Here is a 16,279-nt window from a genome sequence, read left to right as displayed (position 1 = left end):
GGAGTGCTTGGACCTCTTCCACTAACAGGCATTGATGTTCGTTACTAAGCAGGTGCTTGCTGTGGGCAATGTTGGAGGTGGTGTGAGAAGTTTTAGAAATCACTGTGCTGAACCATACCCAATCATCACTTGTCTGATGTGATTTCCTACCAGCATGGGCAAAAAACCTGAAGCCTTCCCCAGACAGGTGGTGTATGGTAGGTCGGTCGGGAAGTGGAGTCACTGTTTGGAAGTGGCGGAGGCCCCTTTGCCAGAGCCACCCTTGCCTCCAATATGGTTATTGTTATTCCTGTAGGCTCATCTGAACTAACCCCATAGAGACTGCTGATAAGTCCGCTGCTGCCTCTGATAAGTGAATTGGGTGAGAGGAGTGATGGTCTTACTGCCTGCCCCTACTGCTGCCTGCGAAAGAAACCCCTTAAAGTGGATGTTTGGAGAGCACCCATAGCCTTTGCAGTATTCATGTCTTTATTCAGCTTCTCTAGCATCAATCTGCAGACTGAAAAGGTCATTGTAGTGCAGTTTGAGCAGATACAGATGAACATCTGGTTTAAAACCATAGATACAGAGGGAATCATGGAGTATCACCAGCATGCTGGTGTTAATTCAATGAGCTGCAGTGTTGGCTCATCCAGGGCACAGAGGATGGTAGCGATGAAAATGATTTTACTCTCGGATACAATTCTTCACCCCTTTGCCTGGAATCTTCAGGGAGATGTTAAATGAGGTCTTGAATATTGTCCTAGAGCGCTATACAGTATCAGAACAGTAGGCAAACCGAGTTGGCAATCCTCCAGTGTGCAGCTACCAGTACAGCTATTTTTTTCTCAACCGTAGACATCTCTTTGCTCTCCTTATCTGGAGGGGCAGCATTTCCTGCGGCCTGGGTGTTTGCACGCTTGCAGGCAGTGTGGACCACCAGGGAATCGGTGGGGATCCACGGTGGGTGATTGGAAGAGGGCTTACATTTTTTTGTTGATCCCGAAATTAACTACCCTGGCCTTCGAAGTCTCCTTGAAGGTGTCTGTGGTGGTCTTTTGTATGCCCTTAAGCGTACAGAGGAACTGTACTGTACACTTGATATGATGACCGCTTCATAAAACTAATAGGCTCACTTTTTAGGTCTCGCGCCTAGCGTTGCAGTGTGCAGCACTGTCGCGCAGCGCGAGACCTGTTGTCAGAGTGTTCTGAAAGCTACTCACACGCTTGTGCGTGTGAGTAGGCTTTCGTCGCTCGCCATTGGTTTTAGTGTGTGTTTTTTTTTTTAAACGCCACAGGATTGGGCAAAGGCGGGCGCATGTCCCGCCTTTGTAACGCCCATTCCAGATGGTGGCTAGCACGCGCAGCAGCGCGCGTTCGCCTCGCAGCCGTGCTCCCCCCCCCCGCTCCTCCGTGGTGCGTGCGCACCACTAGTTTCCATTCCCGGCCCTGCTCCTCTGTGGTGCGCGCGCATCACTGGTTCTTTAAGCTGTATTTATCTGTCTCGAACTGCGGTGTGCAGTTATTCAATCATTCATGGGCTCGGAGTCCTGCTCGCCATTATCTACACTTAGACAACCTTCGGGTAGTGGGGGCAGCTGCATATATTTGTCTATCTGTTTTGCGGGCACACCATTGTTCCTCACAGACTGACCAGTCACAATTGCACATAAAATAGTTAATTTTTCCCCCTTGCTTTTGACCATTTATAGAAGGTATACTCGCGCCTATTACTCGATTAATCTATCCGGCTTCATGTTCTAAGGAGTTGTCGCTCTGCTTTTGTGGCTGTTGCAATCGTAACTAAGATATGAGCGCATTTCAGAGTCAAACAGCGCAGTTTTAGGTTTAGTCTCTAGACCGCGCATGCGCTGTTGTGAGGCTTATTGTTGCTTATCAACAGATCCGAGGGGGCTTGTTTTCTGAGCAGCCGTCATACCCTGTGCATTGCATGCCTCTTCTTACCTCGGGCCGCAGCGCACTGTTCTCAGCAGAAGTCATAGTTCCACATTGGCTCTGTGCGCCTCGAGGCCCCTGGTGCTGTTTTTTTCTCAGCAGCGGTCATCATAGGCCCACATTGGCTCTGAGAACATCAGGCTGGATCTCTATGCTAGGTCAGTAGCTATGAGGCAAGGCATAGTCCCACTGGCACTGAGTCCGTGGAGTCCACCAGCAGCAGCGACCACATATGCAAACCTCCTAAGAAGGAATGGCGCTCCCAGTCTGCACCATAGCCCCCACATTGCCTCTGAGCACCTTGGCCCGGGACAATGACACTCTTTTCCCAGCGGCGATTGGGAGGTTGTTTGGAGTCCGTAACAACCATAGCCTGACAAGGCCTTTTAGGATTTTTCCACCCTTTGAGAGGAAGGAATTTGTGTCTTGCCTCTCTGCCAGTGCTCTTTTGTGCAAACCACGACTCCCCCTCTAGCACGTCCATTGTCCTTTCCACTGTCAGCGTTCTCTGTTATTAATATACATACCCAGCATGCCACGGGGAGGGGGCAGCGGGGGCGAGCAAAGTTCCAAGCGAGGTCCTCCTGCCCTTCTTGTTGCCAGGGTGACAGCGCTGAAGCCTCAGTCAGCTGCAAGCGGTTCTCCCAGCCGAGAGGGGGAAGGGTTAATCTAAAGCGGCTGTAACTTAGTTTACAAGGAGGCCAAATCGGAAACCGGATGGACCGCAGGCTTGATCCAAAGAGGCCTTTAAACTCCCTTGTTCTTACTAGTGCTCAGTCTAGATTTGCATCTGTGATGGGAGAACGACCAGCTGTCAAGACAAGAATGAAACCACCTGGAAACTGAATCTGCAATGAAACAGCTAGGATATGGAACACGCAGCCAGGCTTATAATTAACCAAGGTGCGATTTTCAAACTTTGTTTCACTGTTCTCTCCTTCACTTCCAGGAGTCTCTGCCTTACCAAATTTTACTTTGCATGCATGCATGCATGCATGCATGCTTTCTGAGAAGTGGCTCCGCACCCTTATTTAGGAGTGGTCACATGCTGAATGACTGGCTCACGCTCATCTAACCGTGGCTCGGAACTACAATGTGAGCTTATGATGAATAGGAACATGTTGAGAGGTTCCGATACGGTCATTTCAACTTAATTCAGTTGAAGAGGGTGTGGCCTTACGGCTAGAGTAGCCGACCTCGACGCTGGGGAACCGTGTTCGAGTCTCAGAAGGGACGCTTAACATCCTGCGATTTTGGGCAAATCACTTACTCTCCCCGTGCCTATCAAAAATGATTGTGTGAACTGATGCTCATGTAAAGTGCTCTGAAACCTTCGGTTCAAGTTTTGCGCTATATAAAACTCAGGGAAAAAAAAGAATAGGCCAAAGTCAGATGATTAATATCGTGGGGTTGATTCCGGGATCTATTTTTTAAAACAAGATCTTGTATGATTTACCTTGTGAACTCTAGATGTAAATCAATTTTTTGTTTATTTTTCCATTATCCTAACCCATTTCCTCTTCCATACACCTGAGCTTTCCCTGTTCTAATACTTTACCATATATATCGTATCCCATAATAAGCTCCTGTTTAACATTATATATTTTTGTCAGCCATTATTATCCTCAGTGTTTTTGTAAACAAGTAATTTTTTTCTGAAATTAGCATGTTACTGGCGAGAGGTCCACTCAAAGACTAAGTCATTGGGTTTAATGCAACGTGATTCAATTTTTACCACACAATTATCTTCTTGGTCAACAATGGTGACACCAAACCATTGTGTTAGTCTTTGTGCAGTTCCCAATGCACAACACGTCACTCCACAGCTGCCACCCAAGATAACTTAATTCTCGCCAAAGTATCCCAATATGTAAATAAATGGCTGTGGAGTCTGGACTCCGGATGTCCAGTGGTGTGGAGAATCTTAATGCCAGAGCACATAACATCCACTTTTGGGTAATTATGGGATCGTGATGCACAACACCAAACCATTTGGCCAAATATATTTTCAGAAGCAAGGGAGGTATACCTTCCAAACAATTAAGGCACTATGTACTCTGACTCCTTGCAGTCATATATGGTGGTACTGCTTAGTATCAGATGACTGATTGACCACATAGCGAATATACATGATTTTTTTAATGGGAAACAGCCTTTACAACATTGCTTTCTACCACACAATGCCTTTACCACTAATTCATTAACACACACACACACACACACACACGTACATATCTATATATACAAAAGCACAGGTAGGTGAACATTTCAATGAGAACAATGTTTTGAACTAAAAATAAAACTGAAATTCACCCTTTTTCTCCAGTAACTATAACTACGGATGATACACTACTTATTCTGCTATTAAGACTAGTGTTGGCAAAGAGGCAAATAGCCATTCAACGGCTTGGGACGCAGAGGCCAAAGACAAACAAGCATTTGCAACGCAATAGGTCTCGCATTTGCGAAAGTTTGAGCTATTGGCATTGTAAATGACAATGCCTTTTATTTATGCGTTTGAAAACCTGCAAGCTGTGCGTAAACAAGCACTTTGTACATATAGCTCTTGCTTATAAGAAGCAAAGCTGTCATTCTCTTTTACTGACAGCCTTGCTTCTCGTAAGCAAGGACTATACGTACAAAGTGCATGTTTATGCAACGCTTGCAGTTTTTCAAAACAAATGAATAAAAGGCATTGTCATTTACAATGCCAATAGCTCCAACTCTATCAAATGCGAGACCTATTGCATTGCAAATGCTTGTTATATTTTGGTGCTCTGACCCTTTCACAAAGTCAGTAGGTCTGCCTTACTTAAAATGACACCCTTTATATTGTAACATCACATAGTCAACTGTGCAGGCCCGCAGGGGTTTGGGAGCCAGGCCTTGTGCTCACCAGCTGCTGCGCACAGCGGCTGGGCGTAGGGTCTGCCCTGCGGGAGGTTTGGGCATCAGGCCCTGCACCCAACACCAAGCCATGCACAGCGAATTCAGAGTGTGATGCAGGGTTGGCTGCCTACGGGGAGCTGGATGAATGGCCAAGCTATAGAAAAAGGCAAGGCAGCCAACACCACACCGTGCACAGCTGAATGTTGTGTGCCGGGGTAGGGGGTTGGCTGCCCAACAGGGTTGGCCTCAAGGCTTGGTCAAAGGCCGTGCTCTACGGTCAACCCTACAAAGCGCATGACCAAAGACCGTGCACGCCTTGAGGGTTGGTTGCCTGCAGGGTTGAACGCAAGGCCTGGCAGCAGTGTGGGTTAGCATTGCATATTGTAATAAAATATTACAATACGTAAAAAAAAAACTAGAAACGGACTGAAACTAACTAACGTTAAAGTGACATTATAGTTAGGTAAAAACATAAATTGATACGTAGTTACAAACCCACTGAAATTCACCAGTTCTAGTTATCTCAAGTATCTGTAAGTTGTGCCCAACAGTAGCTATAACGCACAGCCTTGCCATGTTCTGCTTATGCCCTTACATATTATATCACTCAGGACATATATGTATATATTCTTTTTAGGGGGGTGACCACCTCCCCTCCACCCTCAAAACTCTTTCTTTCTTTAGAGGAATTGCTCGAATCCAACCTTTTTATAGCTTTTTCCCATTTTTCAGGTGGTGAAGGGGGGGGGGGGGGGGGGGAGCACCCCTTTCTTCGTAAAAACTCCTTACCTCCCTTGACTCAATCCACCCCTGAACCCTAACAAACACATTCCCCCTTTACCTACCCATCCTTAACCCTAAAATCGTCCTTACCCTTCTTTGACTCTACCACCCCAAAACCCTAAAATGACCCTTACCCCATTTATTCTACCTACCCATTAACTTGCTGAGTAAAGGCAATGCAGAGTAAATGCAAGCAGAGTAAATGCAAGCAGAGTAAATGCACGTTTGGAGAGTCCAATAAGAGCAACAGCACTACAAATAAACCATTGCCAATATTGCTTCTTTTCTGGTGACACTGCAAAGGACGAAGCAAAAGCAATTGATATTACCTGCAGGACACTTGTTCACCAATCCTGCAAAGCACTTGGAAGCTGAGGAGCAAACAAAAGGGCAGGAAGAACGGCTACTCAGGGACAGCAATTGGTGTAATAGTCTTGTCTGGTTTGGGATTACCACCTGCAACTCAAATAACTTGATGATTAGAAAACTGAGAGGAAATAAACTCCACAGCACATACAAAAAGATACAATATTTATTCTCTTGTAGAATGGGAAAACTATAGCTGACAAAAAGTTGTCCTAGTACCAGAAGAACAAGTTACTTACCTTCGGTAATGCCTTATCTGGTAGAGACTCAATTCTAGCCAGATATAACTTACATTAGAATTATCCCCAAGCGTCAGACTGGATCAGGAAATATTTTCGTGAGCAGTACCCATGAGCGCTGGCAAGTGGGGTCGTTCGGCTCCGCATGGAGTTGGCGTTGCCGCACTGGAAGTGCGCAGTGCCTTTATAGGCGCCACACAAGTGGGCTTATGTCAGGTTCTTTTCACCACTTTCAACATGAGGAGTGCAGAGCCACGAAGAACACTGACCACTGGTGTGTGGAACTAGGGTCCTGAAAAGGGAGCAGCTCTGTACGTGTAAATTCGATCGTAGAGTGAGGAGGATGGGTGGCTCAGTAAGGAATCTGAGGTTAGATAGTCTCTCTCCCAGATAAGGCTTTACAGAAGGTAAGTAACTTGTTCATCTGATAGAGACTTCTAGCCGTAGATTAGTTAACTAGGAATAGATCCCTAAGTAATACCTCTGTGGAGATGGGTATGCAAACTTGATTTAGACGAGGGAGTCCTGCAGGACTGAACGGGCCATGGGCCCGTCCCAACGGACCTGACTGTCCAGGAAGTAGCGCTTGCTGAACATGTGCAGTGAAGCCCACGATGCAGTCAGGACCAGAACTGCGGATGCTAGCGCAGTGGTCGCAGCCTGTGCTCTCATGGAATGAGTACACAAACCCTTTCAGGTAGCAGATCTTAATACAGAGTGCAATCCATCGGGAGATGGTTAGTTTCTGTACAGCCCTTCCTTTTTTGCCTCCACCACATCCTACGAGGAGTTGATAGTCTACCCAGAAAGGTTTTGTGCGATCAAGGAACAACAATGCCCTTCTTGGGTCCAGGCGGTGGATTGTCTGCACTGTCTTAGAGGAATGAGTGTAAACGGTAGGCAAAATAATGAACTGGCCTATGTGGAAAAGGTTAACAGCCTTTGGCAAGAAGGATGCTCTGGTACGAAGGACCAGTTTTTCTGGAAAGAAAGAGACTTGTGGTGGCTGGGATGGCAGCGCATGCAGTTCACTAACCTTCTGGGTAGATGTAATTGCCACCAGAAAGGCTGTGTTGATGGTGAGAACTTTAAGAGGCCAGGTATGAAACAGCTCAAAGGGAGAAACATTTGAAATGTAAGAACCAAGTTAAGGTCTCACTGAGGCATAACGAAGGGAGCTGGAGGAAATAATTGCTTTAAGGTACCTATTTACAATAGGGTACTTGAAGAGGGATGGCTGATCTGGCAGTGTAGGAAGGTGAAAATGACAGATAAATAACCCTTCAACGTGCCCAATGAAGAGCCTTGCTGGGCCGGGGAAAGGACACACAAAAGAACTTCGGAAAGGGGTGCAGATAAAGGGTCAACCTGTTTGGCTGAACACCATGCCACAAACTTGCTTCAATAGCAGGTATTTATCATCTTGGTGAAGGGATGACCATCTGCCAAGATAACATTACAGACTTCGAGTGGGAGGTCGAAAGCGGTTAACTGTCGCCGCTCAGTTTCCACGCATGAAGGAGGAGCATTGACAAGTTCGTGTGGAGTACCCCTCCCTTTGCTGCTGCGACAGAAGATCCTTCCGAAGGGGCAGCCTGATCAGAGATCTGATGGCCAAGCTCAATAGCTTGGGATACTAGATTCTCCGAGCCCATTTGAGAGTCACAAGGATGATTTGGGCCCGGTCATTCCTGATCTCCCTGGGAACTTTGGGCAGGAGTGGTATGGGTGGAAAGAGTTACAGGAGGTCAGAGCTTCACTCAAAACGAAAAGCGTCTCAGGGTGAGAGCCGCCTTGGAAACGCAAACGTGCAGAACTGCTGACATTGCGTGTTTTCGGCAGCCAGATCTAGTCAAGGTTCTCCCCACAGCTGAAAGACCTTGCACCACCTCCGGATGACGTGATCTGCTAGGCATCTTCAGCTCAGTTTGTCCACTCTGACGTTCGAAAATCTCTCCAGTTGACCCACCAGGGAAATGCACTGACATTCCAGCCATGTCCAGCCTTGACAGAGGGTTCACAACTCCACCCGCCCTGTTTGCTGCAGTACCACATGGTGGTGGTGATGTACGTGAACACCTGTACTAACCTTCCCTTGATGCAGGGTAGAAAGGCAAACAATGGCAGTTGAATCGCTCTGAGCTCCAAAAGATTGATGTGGAGTCTGGAATCCGCCGGAGACCAGAAGCTTCTGATTTCCACTTCTCGAAGATGGCCGCCCCAGCCCAGGAGTGACACATCTGTCACTACTGTTAGATCTGGATGGGGGAGGGAGAGGGGGCGGGGGCTGCCGCTGACCCAATTGCGTTTCGTTTAACATCACTGCAGATCTTTTGCAGTGTCCTTCGAGATCTGGACTATGTCAGAGAGATTTCCCAATGCTGTGCCCACTGGAACTTCAGCCCGCATAAGCAAGCAAGCATGTGCCACAAACAGGATGCAAGAAGCCATGCGGCCCAGCTACCTCAGGTTCAGTAGCCTGAATACCCTGGACTCAAAATTCGGGAGGCAAAGCCCAAAAATGCACTTTGTCTAGAACAGCTATGATGAAAGGGAGCGTCTAAGAAGGGGGTCAGGTGTATCTTCAGAATGTTGATATTGAAGGTCTGCTGTAGTCTGGAAGTTGAAGACGACCGCCTGGGACGAGCCTGTCTTCAACAGCTAGTCAGACTGGCACCCTTGATCTCCGTAAATGAGCAGCATTCACCTTGGTGAAAACCTGAGGGGCATTGGTAAGGTCAAAGGGGAGCACTGTAAAGTGAAAGTGCTTGTGGCCTACCGTGAACCTATGGGCAGACAGGACAGGGACGTGGAAGTATTTTTCCAGCAAGAACAAAGCAACCATCCATTCTCCCAGCTCCAGGGTAGACAAGACTTGAGTGAGCATGAGCATTTTGAATTTCTCCTTTTTCAGGAAGAATTTGAGAGGGCGCATGTCTAGGATAGGACGAAGGCCTCCGTCCTTCTTCGGCACCAGAAAGTAGTGGGAATAGTAACTACAATCTACTTCTGATGCCGGCACCCTCTCTATGGATTTCTTTGCCAAGATAGCTGCCACTTCTGGGCAAGGAAGAAGATATGGTCCTCTGTCAGCCTGTCGCAAGTGGGTGGCATGTGTCGAGGAGTAGTCACGGGCGTGAGGGAGTGCACTTTGGACATTCTGGAGAACCCAGTGGTCGGATGTTATTGACTTTCAGTGCTGCAGGTGATGAGTATCCTGCCTCCCACTGGGTGCCCATGAAGGTCAAAGGGCAAACTAAAGAGGTAGGGATAGCAGGTTTGATTGCACTTTCCTAGCCATCAAGCTATCCATGCTTTTCAAAGGACACTGCCCTTGTCTGTTTTTCAATAGGCTACAAATAACTGATGCATTTCACGAAATGGCTTTGTCCAATTAATTTAGCACATGAGGGTCCTCCTTACGGCTAATGTGTGAAAAGCTCTATCTGCTACTGAATATGGATTCTGGAAGAACACTGGTAGTTCAACTGCCTGGCTGAAGTGGAAAGAAGAGATCACCTTGGGTAGAAACTGTCAGCATCTACCTTAAAAAAAGGCTTCTCTAATGTGAGTGCATGGATCTCGCGAACACGCCTGAGGGAAGGGATCACAACTAAGAAAACCATCTTCCAGGCTAATTGTAGCAAGCAAGAATGAAAGGGCTCAAAGGGGGACCCATGAATCGAGTGGGGACTACATTGAGGTTCCAGGATAGTACTGGGGGTATTCTGGGAGGGATAACCCTCTTGAGCACTTTCATGAAAGCTTTAAAAACAGGGACTCTGTAGGAGAGGAATTCTACCTGTTCTGCGAGTATTCTACCATTGCAGCTAAATGTGAACAAATGGATGTGTAAGACGGCCTGAGCGTTGCAAATCCAACAGGTAGCAAACAATGTCTTGCACTGTTGGTATTAGTGGGTCTATGTGTTTGGATAGTCAGTAGTGGACAAACCTCTTCCACTTTGCAGCATAACAGGCCTGAGTACTGGGGTAACCATTAAGAAAATGGGGTAACCCACAAGGTATGGACCTGGGTATATTGCGATATGAATAAACAATGGTCCTAGACCTATTGATTACATAAGTTGACTCATTCAATTATCATTTCTGAATTTCTAACAGTAAAGAGCACCACAGTCAAATCTGCTCTAATTTAATCAATAATCTTAGTACAAAATGATAAACAGCCACTACGACCAGAAGCAGAGATACAATGTATTTAATTCATTGTCTCATCTTTTCAAATTCATTTTTTATAAACAATGTGTTATTTCAAATAGGTAAAACGAGCAGTTGCCCAATTAGAGCGTGCAAGGAAAAGAGTGATCAGAGTGTTGAGTGAATAAGAAGGAGAAAGGAATTCACAGTGGTAATCATAGCAAATTCACATTATTTTTCAAGCAATAACGGTAATATAATTCTTGCCGTATTGAGTACCTGGCCAAACATAAAATTCTTGTACGTGGGCCAGACCACACAAAGTAAAATGCAGGATTCTACAGCATATGAGTCGGATACGCTGTAAAGTCCAAGGAGCCCCTTTAGTGGATCACTTCAGTAAATTTGAACACTCAGAGAATAGTTTGAAGTGGTGGGTCATCGAAAAAGTAACAGCAAACCCACGTGGTGGTGACCTGCATAACACTTTAAATAGAAGAGAGTGTAAATGGATATATTCTCTAGACACAGTCAATAGGGGCCTGAATGAACTTGAGGAGATAAATAAACAAGTGGCACTTCTAAGGCTATGATAAGCTAAAAAAACTGTATGGCACAGGTAGAATACATAATGTGTCCTTGTATATACGATATATGAAATACTACTGTCCTTCTCCATTTCGTTGGCACTTATGTATGAACATGTGACTGTATTGGTTATGAGAATACTGTATGTGTTATAATTTAATCTTTGGAATTAATAATTTGACTGTAACTCATATGAAAGCATCACTATGATAATGTAGGAATATGAGAACACTTTGTTACAATTCCATCTTTGATACAATCTTTTGACTGCATATAATTCTATCAACATGCAATATTGTAATACTGTGGTTTATGAGTTTTTGGTATCAAAAATTGTAACTGAATGTCTTGCACGCATATCCCAGTTTTGATTATTAATGTATAACCACATCAAGTACAAATGTACATATGGGACGGGCTTTCCCTCCTTTGTGTAAAATAAAGGATAGCCCCTTTTCTATGACTACAACTGACTGCTCTTACGGTTATCACTAAGGGTTTAAGTGAAAACCAACTTTCCTTGTTTATACTTGGTATAATATAATGTAACCAACTTTCCTTGATTATGCTTGGTATAATGTAATCGTTCTAATATAGACAGTTGGTCGTTGAAAAACGGACAGTCTCTGTTTTATGATTACTCTCGTTTGGAACCATTGAATGCCGCTTTACCCCATAGCAAAATGGTGATGGTAGAATATCGGTGGAATAAAATGATGGAAATGGCTTTCTACATTTTATTGGCACATCGGAACCTCATATAAATAATCTTGAGGTCTGGAAAAAGATAATCGGGTAGAGACTTTTTCCTCGTCTTTTAATGTAATTTTTGCGCAAACAGTAGGTAGTCCCCTTTCTATGATCATTGACGGAGGTGGACCCGAATAATTCGGACGCGGAAGCGCGGTTCGTTTAGCGGCGGCCTTGCAAGACTAAGGCTTGGCTCCTTATATGTGCTGAATAAACGGCTATAAGGTAATCTTTTTTAGGTCTTGGCCTATTTCCATTCCGCAGGAATGGAATAGGACGAGTCTATAGCAGTGAAACCAAGAGTTTCACCATGAGCCCAAAAAAGAGGTTTTTCACGAGTGCATGTGCTCTCGTGCACGAGCTTGCCCGAGCCTTCTGCCTGCCTCCTGCCTTGAAGGCAATCTGCTTCTCCGCCCCCTGCTGTTCCCTCCCACTCGCTCGCACATCAAAGGCTGCTCACTCAAACACCATATGCCTGCTCCCCACCCCCGCCCCCCACCAGACTTCATTGGAATGTGCTACGTGCATTCTCCCCTCCCTTTCAGCCCTTTTAGCCTCTTTCCCAGCTCCCAGCCGGACCCTCCTTTCGTCTATCTCGTTATCTTCTCCACTCTCGCCTCATTTTTTTCCTTTATTTTCTCTCCTGGCCTTGTAAATATGCCCCCTCCCCATGCACTAAATTGCACTTTTCTTTTGATCCACATACTTGTTATCCTACATTTTACATTACCTACATTTTAATTTAATGTTCACGGATGTTCTGAGATGAATGCGGCGCATTTGCGCTTTTCTAACTATCCACCCACAAAAAAAAAATATTCAGAATATCTGTACAAAAAACATGCAATACAAGTGCGCAGATTGCTTCCTGTCCCCCAAACTAAATGCCAATGTGAATTCTGCACATGATGTCACCAGCCATCCGTGTTCAGCAAAGGTTCCAATTTTTAACTTAATTGCACACACAAACAGACCATACGCATGTTACTCGCCTTTCTTGCACACAATTGCTCTAAAAAATGACGTCTGAAAGCTAGGAAATAAGCTTTTCTCTGTTCCGGTTTTTACTAAAGATGCATTTCCTATTTACACAGCTGTGGAATGCAGTTAAGTTGTTCTTCGCCATAAAGGGAGCATCTAATTCACTTGTTGTTTCTTGTTGGCCCTACTCCCCAGCACTTCTCAGCCACAAGCACATTCACAGCCTTCTAAGACGGAGTCACACGTTTGTGAAAGTATTTAACGTGGCTCGCTGCCCCTCATCCCCCCCCCCTCCCCCTGGGCGCGACATGCTTTGGCGCCTTCTTTAACCATTCCCTCCCTCCCGTTGTCATGCCTGATCTTCCCCCGCCCTCCCTCCTGTTGTCCGGCCCTCCTCGCCCTCGCATGTCCACCCCCCCCCCCCCCCACCCCATAGCAAATACTTGTTTCCCTCGTGCTAACAAACGCTGCTTTCCCTTGTTTTGTCTTTAACATTCGGGCCGTCCACGCTTTTACTTCCTCCAGCCCCTTCACCACATTGCGCCTATTTAATTTACATTTCACTGTGTGAAGCATCACATCATTTATAAAGGTCGTGCAAGGACTATATTATATGTAACTTAAGCAAATTATTTGGACAGAAAAATACGTGCATTCGCTTTAGGAATTAGTGATAACGTAGAGTTTGTCTTTTATTTAACTTTTGGCCCACCCGGAGGCGCTTCTACCCCCTCCACCCCAATCACCACAGTGCAAGCTTATTTTAGTTGTTTCAGCGTGTAAAGCATCTCAAGAATCATAAATGCATACATCTTGTTACTATTTTTGCAAGAACTATATTATAGGTATTTAATGGATATAAATCGGGTGAAAAAATACGTGCATTCGCTTTACGAATAAAAAAATAAATAAATGAAGCAAGTGACAACGTATCTATTTGCTGCCTCGGAAAACAACAGATTTCTTGCTGCGCCACCCCTAACTCCGTGTTAGACCACACTAAACCATGGTGAGGAACACATTTACTATCTGCTGTGTAGTTTGTTGAATTTCTGCACAAATGAGAATTTGGGGAGACTTTAATCAAACGTCTATAGACACCCATCTGTTTGTTTCAGTCAAACTGTCTTTCTATGGAGGAGTTCATCCTATGCACATACTCTTGATTGTACGTGAATGCACTTTACAAGCCCATAAAAATCGCATAAACAAAATTGCAATTATGCGCAGTTTAAAGTAAAAACTGTGCTAGCTGTGGTAATATGAGTCAATGTGTGGAGAAGATGGCTCAGTGAGTTAAAAACCACTTGCTTCGGATGCTTTCTGTTGCCTGTTAAGATCCTGTATTGTTTTTAAAATAAGAAAGCGTTGGTAGCGCTATGCTGTCTAAAACTTGAAGTGCGGTATAGTCCCAACACCGCGCTTCACGTTTTGTTCACTTCCACCCCAACATCTTTTCACATTTATATTGCACCTCCTAAACGCAATTTTGAGCAATGACCTACTTTTGAGGTAAAGTAAGCCTGGTCTCCAGCTTACACATTGTTTAGCTGCTAGTCAAACATTACCGGCTTGTTGTTTCGAAATATATACGGCGCGTGCATTTTTAAAATCGAGTCAAGAGGTGCAATGTAAATTGCAAAAAAACACGCGCTTTCTATATTTTGAAACAACAAGCCGGGAATACCTCCTAAACAGAATTCTGTGGCATGACGTACTGTTTCAGGAAAGTCAGCCTGCTCTCCAGCCATGTTTCGTTATTAGTTAAACATTACTGTGTTATTGTTTTAAAATATATACAGAGCGTGCATTTTACAATTGTGTCTAGGAAGTGCAATGTAAGTTGCAAATTGCACGAGCTCTATATATTTTGAAACAACAAGACGGGTATGTTCGGTCTTTGCTTTACACAGCTAGGAAACTGGCAACTTGCGCCACTGTGGGGGGGGGGGGGGTGGGGGGGGGGAGGGCACAAGGCAGACAGAGCCACCCTCCTTGGTGAATGCCTTGTAAATTGCACGTGTGAGGAGTAAACCGACCGGAGGCGCCAGGAGAGCACCAAACACACAGACATGCTCCTTAATTAATGTTTCCCCCCCAGAGGACAATCATTTAACGTTTAACTCCAAAGATTTTGCTTCATGTCAATTTAAAAAAAAAAAGGGTCTGAATTGTTCTCCATTATATAAAGCACACACTGCTGCGATCACACTCTCCATGTATGTTTTGGAAATGTTGTTATGGCAGTTAATGTCTTTATTTCACTTGTTTAGGAAGCCAGTCTTATAAGCCCAGTGCCCATTTTGCCAGTAATATGTAACAATCCTATTTGCATACATGTTTCAACATTATCCACAATTATAAAAACTTTTAATATTGCTCTGGCAAGTAAACAGTGCCGTGCTGAGATGCAAATGGTTCTGCTTACTCTTAATGGCTTCTTCTTAATTCCGCAATTTATGTACATTTGGCTACAGAATGCGAAGAAGTATTTTTCGCAAATGCTCAATTTAAAACAACATTCTTATCAAGAGAATACATTCACGAAATGGGTGTGTGCGATTTTTGTTGGTGTTTTAACCTCTGCCTTACACCTATGACCCCATATTGACAAATTACTGCACCCTTGAGTTTTAAAGGATTCCTTTTATGTCTATAATCCTTTAATCCTCTAATCTCTAGTTGGTGACTGCTTGTGCAGGGTGCACTTTTGAACACTGTTGATTTTCATGTGTCATGCATTTTGTGGATGTGATTTGTAAGATTCAGGTTTATGGTATTGAACAGGGTGTGTCTCCTACTAAGGGTGTTTTTGGCCTGACTATCTGACTGACTCTGCCTGTCACTCTGTATCACTGACTCTGCCTATCACTCTGTCTGAATGACTGTGTCACTCTTCCTGACTGAGTCGGTCTGACTGACTGTCTGTTTGACTAACTCTATCTGTATGACTAACTTGGTCTGTCTAACTGACTGTCTGTCTAACTAACTGTGAATCTGTCTAATGACTCTATCAAAATGACTGACTCTGTCTGGCTCTGTTTATCTGAATCTGTCTCTCTGTATTCCTCTGTCTGGCAATCTATATGACTATATATGTCAGACTGTCTGTCTGTCTTACTCTGTCTGACTATACCTATGTTTATCTGTCTCACTCGGTCTGCCTGACTGTCTGTCTGTCTAACACTGTCTAACTCTATCTGACACTGTCTAACAGTAACAATGTCTGTATGACTCTGTCTAACTCGGTCTCTGCTGCTTCTCTTACTCACACCGCCGTTTCTCCTACTCACACTACCGTTTCTCCTCCCTACCCAGACCAGACTTATTCTTTCATTTTCCGTACTCAAATGTGATCTTATCCCTGCTGTTTCTCTTACTCATCCCGATGTGTCATTTACTTTCTTATTTCCTATGCTCTTTAAAGGGGATCTTCCACCCGCCGGTTTCTCATGCTCTCTCGCTCGCCCCATGTTTCTCTTAGCTCTTCTGCAGCCAGATGGTTTGCTTATTCTCTCATTTTCTTTACTCAAAAGTGTTTGTACCCCCACCCCCTCTTGTTTTCCTTATTATCCTTTAATACTTTGC

General features: G+C 44.8%; 1 protein-coding gene across 1 annotated transcript in view; it reads right to left on the bottom strand.

Moving 5' to 3' along the window:
• MMS19 (MMS19 cytosolic iron-sulfur assembly component) overlaps positions 1-16,279 on the bottom strand; it is a 466,622-nt gene that overhangs the window by 45,986 nt on the left and 404,357 nt on the right. Inside the window, exon 23 of the mRNA XM_078643578.1 lies at positions 5,937-6,063. Within this exon, the coding sequence (XP_078499704.1) occupies positions 5,937-6,063 (127 nt within the window). The remainder of the gene's footprint in view (positions 1-5,936; positions 6,064-16,279) is intronic.

This window comes from Lissotriton helveticus, chromosome 5_1 (assembly GCF_964261635.1).
Source record: "Lissotriton helveticus chromosome 5_1, aLisHel1.1, whole genome shotgun sequence".
Classification (NCBI taxonomy): domain Eukaryota; kingdom Metazoa; phylum Chordata; class Amphibia; order Caudata; family Salamandridae; genus Lissotriton; species Lissotriton helveticus.
The sequence above is the reverse complement of the archived record's forward strand: the minus strand, read 5'-3'. Positions and strand labels throughout refer to the sequence as shown.